Source organism: Selaginella moellendorffii, unplaced genomic scaffold (assembly GCF_000143415.4).
Source record: "Selaginella moellendorffii unplaced genomic scaffold, v1.0 SELMOscaffold_0, whole genome shotgun sequence".
NCBI classification, from domain to species: Eukaryota; Viridiplantae; Streptophyta; class Lycopodiopsida; order Selaginellales; family Selaginellaceae; genus Selaginella; species Selaginella moellendorffii.
This window is the reverse complement of record NW_003314261.1, coordinates 406,592-415,397: the sequence shown is the minus strand read 5'-3', so window position 1 is coordinate 415,397 and position 8,806 is coordinate 406,592. Positions and strand designations below refer to the sequence as shown.

General features: G+C 44.2%; 4 protein-coding genes and 1 non-coding gene across 7 annotated transcripts; 4 read left to right on the top strand and 1 right to left on the bottom strand.

Annotated features, from left to right (window-relative positions):
• The first annotated feature begins 521 nt into the window (after positions 1 to 521).
• LOC112346261 (E3 ubiquitin-protein ligase UPL1-like) lies at positions 522 to 1,331 on the top strand. Its single transcript, XM_024674819.1, has 3 exons — positions 522 to 951; positions 1,016 to 1,151; positions 1,204 to 1,331. Exons 1-3 carry the CDS (start codon positions 624 to 626, stop codon positions 1,304 to 1,306), a joined length of 567 nt encoding a protein of 188 aa, XP_024530587.1. The 5' UTR covers positions 522 to 623; the 3' UTR covers positions 1,307 to 1,331.
• On the bottom strand, positions 1,291 to 3,135 carry LOC112345307 (putative pentatricopeptide repeat-containing protein At3g23330). 3 transcript variants are annotated; one of them, XM_024671754.1, is made up of 6 exons: positions 3,079 to 3,135; positions 2,948 to 3,025; positions 2,836 to 2,880; positions 2,733 to 2,774; positions 2,516 to 2,676; positions 1,291 to 2,414 (listed from the first exon to the last, which is right to left on the bottom strand). In XM_024671754.1, the coding sequence occupies exon 6, from the start codon at positions 2,371 to 2,373 to the stop codon at positions 1,357 to 1,359; it is 1,017 nt and encodes a 338-aa protein (XP_024527522.1). In that variant the 5' UTR covers positions 2,374 to 2,414; positions 2,516 to 2,676; positions 2,733 to 2,774; positions 2,836 to 2,880; positions 2,948 to 3,025; positions 3,079 to 3,135; the 3' UTR covers positions 1,291 to 1,356. The 3 variants fall into 3 exon arrangements, with proteins under 3 accessions (XP_024527522.1, XP_024527508.1, XP_024527514.1); XM_024671740.1 differs by having other exon boundaries at positions 1,291 to 2,676; XM_024671746.1 differs by lacking the exon at positions 3,079 to 3,135 and having other exon boundaries at positions 1,291 to 2,676; positions 2,948 to 3,064.
• A 14-nt stretch (positions 3,136 to 3,149) lies between these two features.
• On the top strand, positions 3,150 to 4,655 carry LOC9656235 (peptidyl-prolyl cis-trans isomerase CYP71). The gene is made up of 7 exons (XM_024671764.1): positions 3,150 to 3,370; positions 3,432 to 3,465; positions 3,517 to 3,564; positions 3,623 to 3,708; positions 3,762 to 3,899; positions 3,952 to 4,102; positions 4,184 to 4,655. Exons 1-7 carry the CDS (start codon positions 3,225 to 3,227, stop codon positions 4,271 to 4,273), a joined length of 693 nt encoding a protein of 230 aa, XP_024527532.1. The 5' UTR covers positions 3,150 to 3,224; the 3' UTR covers positions 4,274 to 4,655.
• Positions 4,463 to 4,655, top strand: LOC112347327. Its single transcript, XR_002992736.1, has one exon. It is a non-coding gene; the product is annotated as a U2 spliceosomal RNA (small nuclear RNA).
• A 107-nt stretch (positions 4,656 to 4,762) lies between these two features.
• On the top strand, positions 4,763 to 6,975 carry LOC9656234 (fructose-bisphosphate aldolase-lysine N-methyltransferase, chloroplastic). Its single transcript, XM_002960681.2, has 8 exons — positions 4,763 to 5,380; positions 5,444 to 5,472; positions 5,543 to 5,757; positions 5,842 to 5,964; positions 6,026 to 6,304; positions 6,361 to 6,492; positions 6,541 to 6,744; positions 6,804 to 6,975. Exons 1-8 carry the CDS (start codon positions 4,863 to 4,865, stop codon positions 6,816 to 6,818), a joined length of 1,515 nt encoding a protein of 504 aa, XP_002960727.2. The 5' UTR covers positions 4,763 to 4,862; the 3' UTR covers positions 6,819 to 6,975.
• The last annotated feature ends 1,831 nt before the right edge of the window (positions 6,976 to 8,806 follow it).

Sequence of the window (8,806 nt, the reverse complement as noted above, 5' to 3'; positions counted from 1 at the left end):
GGCACGACATTCTAAAGGACTCTTACGAGGAACTTGGGCAGCGCTCGGCAGAAAAGCTGAAAAAGTTCCAGTTGAGTGTGCATTTCCGTGGAGAGGAAGGCGAAGGTGAAGGACTGGGACGCGAGTGGTTTCAGGTGGTGTCACAAGCCATTGTCGAGGAGCAAGCGCTTTTGTTCTCTCCAGTCGGGGATTGTTACCAGCCGAATCCAAGCTCGGCTTCTTGTCCTGGTCATCTCTCATACTTCAAGTTTGTTGGTCGCCTGGTAAGCGGTGGTGCTGCTCATCGCTTCTTATCTAATTCTACTTGCAAAAACCAGGCAGCCAAGGCTATCATCGACTCTCAAAAACTGGATATACGCTTCACTCGCTCGTTTTACAAACACATACTTGGAAGAGAAGTCACATACATGGACATGGAACCGGAGGTTTCCAAAAGCCTCGTATGGCTGTTAGAGGTAAATTTGTTCATTTCTTTTACACCCTCTTAGAAATCTTGATTTCCAGAACAAGGTTGAGGAGTCCATGGGCCTGAGCTTCAGCATAGACGATCATTCAGATGGACGCAAAGAGGTGAGTACAGCTTCTTTCACATCACCATATCCATTTCCTTTTGTTTACTGTAGATGGCGATTCATGATCTTATTCCCGGAGGTCGAGATGTTCCAGTGACTGAGGAAAACAAGCATAACTATGTGAATCATGTCGCCGACTACCGCTTGACAGGCTCGATCAAGCCGCAGATAGACGCGTTTCTGGATGGTTTCTACGAACTGATATCGAAGGATTTGATATCCATTTTCGATGTCAAGGAGCTAGAGCTGCTCATAAGTGGGCCTCCTGATGTAGACGGTATGTTTCTTCTTCTTGTCAAACCTCTCTCAGAGTGTGATTTTGTGTGCTTGCAGTTGAAGAGTTGCAAAAAGTTGCAAGATGTGAACATACTTATTGTATTTTGAAATGGTTTTGGGATGCAGTTAATGGCTTTTGCAAGGAGGACAAAGTTCGGCTGCTTAAGTTCATGACTGGGTCTTCCAAGGTATGACAAAAGATCTTATACTTTTTTACAAGCTTTTGTTTCACCAGATTTCAAACACGGGCCTTTTGATAACTGAAGGTGGTGAATGGAATCAATTACCAACGGCATATACTTGGTAAGCATCAGTTTTGTCCTATGGTATTTGTCTAATATCATCGACATTTTAGCTCTGGGACTATCGTTCTTCCTCACTATCAGTCGAGAGAGCAATTGGAAGAGAAACTCTTGCTTGCTATTCGCGAAGGCTGCGAAGGTTTTGGCTTTGTATAGAGAAATTATTTCGATCAATGTAAAAAGTAGATCAAAATGGAACCCTTCTTCTACATTTCTTGCATGGCATAGATATTTGCCATGAGCACGTACTCTGACTTTGATTCCGCCAATGACTCAAACGCTGCTCGCCCGATGGTGGCGTTCCTCCACTTTTGACAAGCGCTGAGTAGCGCCCTCCACACCGCAGCGTCCGCCTCCATAGGCATCGTCTTGGCCAAGCTCCAAGCTTCTTCCAGCCGATTGGAACGTCCCAGCAAATCCACCATGCAGCAGTAGTGTTGGATCCCCGGAGTGATCCCAAACTCGGCCACCATCGCTCGGAAGTAGCTCTTTCCTGTCTCGACCAGACCGGCGTGAGTGCAAGCCGTAAGAATCGCGAGAAAGATCACACCATCAGCCTTCACGCCAGTGTCTTTCATCTGTCCAAACAGATCCAAAACTCGATCGCTGCTTCCCTGCCGACTGTAGCCTGTGATCAGCGAGCTCCAGGTAGCTAAGTCGGGCTTCTCGAGCAAACCATCGAAGTTTAGGTGAGCGTCGGTCATGTCTCCACACTTGCCGTAGAAACCAACCAGGGAAGCTGCCACAAACTCGTCGTCTTCCAATCCACTCCTACAAATCCCAGCATGGATGATCTTCCCAGCTTCCAAGTCTGCTAAGTTTCCACACGCGACGAGCGCAGGAACGCAAGCTCTGGCATTCGGTGACGGACAGTGCACTCGAGCCTTCATGCATCCAAACAGCTCCACCGCAAGCCTGTTGTCGGAGTTCTCTGCGTAGCCGAGCAGCAGCGAAGTCCACGACACAACGTCGTGTTCTTCCATCCTGTCAAAGACCTTCCGAGCATCCACCATGCTGCCACACTTGGAGTACATGTCCACAAGAGAGTTTCCAACGTAAATGTGCCTCAAGTTCCTTGTAGCAGCCGCTCGAGCGTGCAAAACCACCCCTTTTTCTAGTGATCCCATCTTGTCACTGTTTCTGGTTGCTAGATTCGAGCAGGCCTTGAGAGCAGCCACGAAAGTTAAGTGATTTGGTTCGCAGGAGCCTGGCTTGGAAACCATTCGAGTGAAGAGCTCCAATGCTGCCTCCTCCTGGTCGCTGTCTGCGTAGCCGGAGATGAGAGCAGTGTAAGAAACCACGTCGGGACGATCGATGGCATCGAAGACTTTGCGAGCCTCGTCCATGCTCTTGCACTTTGCGTACATGTCGATCAAGGTGGTGGCCACACGGATGTTTGAGTCGAGCTTGCTCGCCACCGCGTAGCTGTGGAGTTGCTTCCCATGGCACAAGTCTCTTGAGACACTACATTCCTTGAGCGCTGCGAGGAGTTGGACCCTCTCGTCTTGGACATCGATTGCTCTCCTCTGCCATGAAGTTTTAGATTACAAGAAGAAGAAGAAGAAACACAAAGAAAACTCACAAGTTTGTGTTGCTCATGTAGTGATTTACTTCTTTCTTCTCCCTGTTGATGCAAGTGTGTCAAGCGAGAGGAAGAAAAATTGATTGAGAGAAAGGCTACTCACGGGTGCTCTTTGGTCGTGAAAAAATCGCTCTGTTACATGTTTGATCTGGCATGGTTTGCTTTCGGGTCAAAACTGGAAGAAGGGAAAAACAAAGAGAAATTCAAATGCTCACGAGAGTATGTTGGCCGCGGAGCTGAGCTGCGAGAAATCCAGCCCTTTTGGTTATAGCATCAATCGTTGCTGCCTAGAACTAGAAGAAGCAAATCTAAGAGCAAAGATTTTCTTTACAAAAGAAATACTCACGCTCTGGTCAAGAGAAGCTCAGCCCCGATCGCCCAAAGCGTCCAAACGATCGATCCGGGAAGAAAATGCCCGCCCTCGAGATTTAGGGTTTATTCATTCTTTTCTCCCCTTTGGAGAAATTTGGAAATCTAGGGCTCTAGGAAGCGATGGGGAGAATGAAGCCGGCAGCGCTGCTCCAGCAGAGCAAGCGCAAGAAAGGCCCGTCGCGGCTCAGCCTCCCCACCATCATCTCCTGCAACGTCGTCGTCGTCTTGCTCTTCCTCTCAGTCCTGGCGCTTCACAGGCACAGCCAGTGAGTCGGATCGACGAATCCTTTCTTCCTCGGATCTCATGCTTTGATTTATTCGTTCCAGGAGCGGCAGCAGCAGCGGCAATCGGAGTCGCCAGGTGAGGAAATGAATAGATTTTGGAGAGATCTTTGCTGGGTTCTTGATGCAGGGCATTGGTCGGAAAGAAAAATTTGGCATGGATCTTCCCAAGTATGCGGTAACATTTTTATTCTTGTTTTCAAGGAATTCTTCGTTCTTATACTCTCTTACTCTAGTTGATGAACACAACCAAAGGTGTCATCGTTTTGGAGCTCTTCCGCGACGAAGTTCCCAAAACCGTGGAGAACTTCGCAGTGCATGGGTACCATCCTTTCGTCTTGTTTTCTCTTCCCTTGCTCATACTTTGGCTCCCAGGCAGCAAGGATATTACGACGGTGTCAAATTCCACAGAGTTATCAAGGATTTCATGATCCAAGGTGGTGATCCCAGCGGAGATGGAAGAGGAGGCGAGTCCATTTGGGGTGGATCCTTCGAAGACGAGTTTAGACCCAAGTAAGCAAGAGCTCTCGTTGTTGAAGTTGGAGATTCTCATGGTTTTGTGTAGCTTGAAGCACGAACCATTCACGCTGTCCATGGCAAACTCTGGCCCGGACTCCAATCGCTCCCAGTTCTTCATCACAACCGTGGAGACTCCACACCTGGACAACAAGCACACCGTGTTTGGACGCGTTGTGCGTGGCCAAGACGTTGTCAAGGCAAGCTTCTTTCTCTCTGTTTGTTCTTCAGCATCGCTTACTTCTCTCTCTCTCTCTCTCTTTTTTGGTTGTGTGTTTTAGGAAATAGAAGCCCAAGAAACTAACTCGGAAAATCGACCCTTAGTTCCCGTTACCATTCACAGTGTACGAGTCGGCAACGATCTTGCTTAAATTTTTTTCCTGTATTGATGAATCTTACCAGCCGAGGTGGCAAACACGTGTACCTTAACCTAACACGTCAGCGTTTTACGTGGAGAAGGGAGAGCGTCACACGTCAGCGTGCGCCCTATCCCACATGCGAAGGCGTAGAATTGTGCCCTAGGTAGAGTATATAAATGGAGCGCTGGGTCAAAACAGCTCATACCTTTCTCGGCCTTTTGGCTAAGATCAAGTGTAGTATCTGTTCTTATCAGTTTAATAGCTGATATGGGGCCACGTGCCCCAACGCTATTAACCTAATTTTTTGTGGGAGGAGGGCCACCGGTAGCTTGCTACCCGGCCCTCCACGTGTCGCTTTGGCCTTACACTACCGCCTTAGCCTGGCACAACCCAACCCCCAAATTTAAAACCAAGAAGGATATTTAGGAAAATCTAGTTACACTATTCTGTAGTAGAATGATGTGTTTTACGTATATCCGGGTTAGTAGCTAGAGGCGCATGGTTAGGTGCGAGCCCGGTTCGAATCTGGTGATGATGAAATCGGGTGAGAAAAAAAGCCCTCTGAGCGATTTTGTTTTGAAATTCTTTCTAGGTCACAGCTATGGCGGCATCGCTGCTCTCTCTCCTTTGCTCTTCTTTCTCCCTCGACACAGCAAGGAATGTGCGCGTTCTTACTGGAATTCCGCCATCGCCGAGCGGCTGCATTCCCTTTTCCAGCGGAAGGAGCACAAATCGTCCGAGCAGGATTTTGGCGACGAGCAGCTGCAATGGCGTGGCCGGAGGCATCGACAGGGAAGCAGCGGCCAGGGATTTGCTGGAATGGATGGCGAGCAAGGGCGTGGCAGAGCCTGGAGGTGTGGAGGTGAGGCGCGGGGAGCTGGGGCTGGGGCTGTTTGCCAAGCGCAGCGTGTCCAAGAACCAGGAGGTGGTGTCCATTCCCAAGACGCTGTGGATGGATGTGGACACTGTGAGAAGGTCTGAGATTGGTGAGTGCTGCGCGGGATTGAGGCCGTGGATCGCAGTGGCATTGTATTTGCTACACGAGAAGGCCAAGCCTCACTCGGATTGGAGTGCTTACATTCGTGTTCTTCCACGCACGCTAGATTCTCCACTCTTCTGGTAAGCTCTTTTTTTCATTCGAAAGAAAAAATCGTGAAGATCAAACTTAGCACCCATTTCCAGGTCGGAAGAAGAACTTGCCGAGCTCAAAGGTGTGATGTGGTCGTCGCCATCCTTATCGTGTTGGTACTAACGTTTTCTTCTCCCTTCTTCCTTTTCCAGGTACTCAGCTCCTCAGTTCCATCAATGGTTTCAAGGAATTTCTCAAGCGTGAATATGACAAGGTGATGACGGAGGTGATTGAGCCAAGGCCAGATGTTTTCGATCGTAGCCTCTACACTCTTGAGGCGTTTACCTGGGCTTTCGGGATACTTCGTTCTCGGACATTTCCACCACTTATCGGAGATAACCTCGCGTTGGTACCACTGGCGGACTTTGTAAGTTGCTGCATTGCTTTTTTTTTTCTTGCTCGAAACTGCTTAGTGTTTAATTGACCCCGATATATAGCCGCATTCGCACAGGTAAATCATGGCTTCGGGCTGACCAATGAAGATCCTTACTGGCATGTCAAATCTGCCGGAGTATTCGCTCGCCAAGAAACTTTGACGTTGCAAGCTGCAGCGAATTGTGCTGAGAAGCAAGAGGTGAAATCTCGAGTCTGTTTTCCTGTTTGAAATCTCACCTTTCCCTTGTTTTCCTTCGTAGGTTCTCATGCAATATGGGAAAAAGAAAGGGAATGCCCAGCTTGCCACGGACTACGGGTTTGTGGATAGCGATGAGAAAAACAACCGGGATAGTTTCACATTGACTTTGCAAGTATCTCTTTCTGAGCGTTTTGCCGATGACAAAGTGGACATCGCACAGATGGCAGGACTGGATAGCACTGCTTATTTTAACCTTTACAGAAATCAAGGCCCTCCGGAAGACATGATTGCGTACCTCAGGCTCATTGCATTGTTCGGATCCGATTCATTCTTGCTAGAGGTATTTTGCGAAACTCTCTAGTAGTCATTGTGAGTGAATTCCCTCCGCGTTTGCAGGCACTATTCCGAAACACTGTCTGGGATCACTTGAGACTTCCTATCAGCCGGGAGAATGAGGAGGCTATTTGTGAAGCTATGATCGAGGGCTGTCGAGCCACGCTAAGAGAGTACAGCTCTACTATTGACGAGGTACATATTGTACTTAATTCATTGTCGGTTGATTGCTGTTTTTTCCAGGATACCATGCTTTTGAACTCTAGTGAACTTAGCACACGAAAGAAAATGGCTGTGGTTGTGAGACTTGGCGAGAAGAGAATCTTGCAAGAGCAGCTGCAGTGGTTCGAGACGCATCTCGCAGATCTGGACAGGCTTGAGTTCTATGCGGAGAGAAGACTACGGGACTTGGGATTGCTGGATGACAAAGGCAACATGACGCCATGGGTGTGCTTCTGTCTTTTCCTTCGATTTCAGGGGCATCTCTAACATTCTCATCTCTACAGGTTTTCAAATCTTAGAAACTATCCCATCCAATTGTGGTTCGATACAGCGTCGGTAATTGGCTATCAGCTTGATGTATACTACAGTGATAGAGGTTAGACAAGACATTTGAGTGAAGGAGTGAAGGATATCATCTAGATGTGAAAAAAGCTAATATAATTCATGTTCTCACTATATAACGAGGCACTTTGATAGCTAGATAATCTTTGTTCTCTTCTGCCTTGCTAACATGGTATTAGAGAATAAATCTGGTATGGGATCAGAGGCATTAATAAATTGATTTATGCATTCTTATTTGATATTATAGTTTCTGAGGATTCTTATTCATAACTAATATGCATTTATGTAGAGACTATGATATGAATACAAGCAATGAGATCACATTTTATTATAAATTATCACTCAGATAAGAGAAAGTGTTTAATCTTTTATCCTTAATAACTTTCTTTTCAAACTCAAAACTTTAAGCTTGTGTTTGCATTAATTTCAGTCCAATCTAAGAAGAGCTTATGAAATAGTATGGCAATGACTACTTAATAGATTAATATTTATACTCTTAATTGATCCATTTGTAATTATGCCTAAGAAGTATCATGCTGGACCGACCTATTAACCACTAATTGCGAAAGGTTTACTTTTTACCTAGAGTAACATGCAATAAACATAACCACCAATAAGCTAATAGTAATCCTACCAACTCAAAACATAACTTTAAATTGCTAATATGCCTCACTCATGAGCCTAAACATAACTTGTACAAATAGTACATTTGAAATCCATCATATTGAGCCTAAATAAAAGCTCATATACAATATAGTATAAAATAGTAACAAAAATCCACACCTAAGGGATGTATGCAAAGCCATAGCAACTAAACATGAACCCACTCGAATCATTATTTTCATCTTTACATATGTAATGAGATTAATTGCCCAATTTTATTGGATAATACCCATTGAGACTCAATTTTTAATACCAAATATTGCATATGTTGTTTTCACCCTTTACCTCATAATGAGTACTATAGAATGACCACAGGGTAAAACCAAACTCTTGAACATATGTGCCAAAGGCAACAAAGTGGGATTTAAATACTAGGGCTTTGGGACACTGAATGAAAAAATTAGAGCATAAAACAACTTTTGAGTGTAGAGATAAAAAATAAAAAAGCAAGAGCATAAAACAATAAAGAAAGTCTTAGAGTATCCAACATCTAACACTAAGATTAACATGTCATATAGACTCAAATGAAATCTAGCATTATACCAATAGCTTAATGTAAGTCACCTATCAGCACATTCACAATAAGCACCCCACACCAAAATTAATATATAAAACACAAAGATTAACATATAAAATTAATTTAGTGCTATTAAAGTATACTTATAGCTTAACATGAGGTATTCCACCAACTATAGAGTTTAGTATAGAACAAAGACAAGCAAGATAATGTCTTAAGTTGGATCTACCCACTATCCCTATTATATATTTGGCTCATTCTAGGTTTTCACCCTATTCCCAAGAGTGGGATCTTAAGAATTCAAGAGGCTGACCAGAAAATTATTAACAATTAGGCTTGTAAAGAGTATATTATTAGATTAATCAATTTCATTTATTATTAACCAAATATAAGATTAGATAACAAAAGGATGATTTGCAACCTAAAAAGCCACAAAGATCACAACACATTCCTTTAGAAGTACTTACCTCCCTCTACAAAATGGTTGGCGAGTATCTATCTAAATATTATGAAAAATAATTAAAATATTATATTATATCAGAAGTTGAAATATCTCTCTTGACTGCTAGAAAAAAATCTCCTTAACTCATTAAATATCAGAATTCTAGAAATTCATTTAAGTTATTTTCTATTGGTTTCTAAATAAAAGTAATTAATAATTAAATTCAAGAAGAAAACCAAACATTGCTACAAATAGATGTTTGGATATTGGCATATTACATCATCTTACAGTTAATATTTTATACTAGTAAGGAATCTAGGTTT

Coding starts and splice junctions, on each gene's coding strand:
- LOC112346261 (XM_024674819.1), top strand. CDS start 624: ATGGCGATTCATGATCTTATTCCCGGAGGTCGAGATGTTCCAGTGACT. Junction 952..1,015: donor TGTGAACATACTTATTGTAT/TTTGAAATGGTT, acceptor CGGCTGCTTAAG/TTCATGACTGGGTCTTCCAA. Junction 1,152..1,203: donor TTACCAACGGCATATACTTG/GTAAGCATCAGT, acceptor TCGACATTTTAG/CTCTGGGACTATCGTTCTTC.
- LOC112345307 (XM_024671740.1), bottom strand. CDS start 2,517: ATGTACGCAAAGTGCAAGAGCATGGACGAGGCTCGCAAAGTCTTCGAT.
- LOC9656235 (XM_024671764.1), top strand. CDS start 3,225: ATGGGGAGAATGAAGCCGGCAGCGCTGCTCCAGCAGAGCAAGCGCAAG. Junction 3,565..3,622: donor TGGATCTTCCCAAGTATGCG/GTAACATTTTTA, acceptor CTCTTACTCTAG/TTGATGAACACAACCAAAGG. Junction 3,900..3,951: donor GAAGACGAGTTTAGACCCAA/GTAAGCAAGAGC, acceptor GGTTTTGTGTAG/CTTGAAGCACGAACCATTCA.
- LOC9656234 (XM_002960681.2), top strand. CDS start 4,863: ATGGCGGCATCGCTGCTCTCTCTCCTTTGCTCTTCTTTCTCCCTCGAC. Junction 5,381..5,443: donor CTAGATTCTCCACTCTTCTG/GTAAGCTCTTTT, acceptor ACCCATTTCCAG/GTCGGAAGAAGAACTTGCCG. Junction 6,305..6,360: donor CCGATTCATTCTTGCTAGAG/GTATTTTGCGAA, acceptor CCGCGTTTGCAG/GCACTATTCCGAAACACTGT.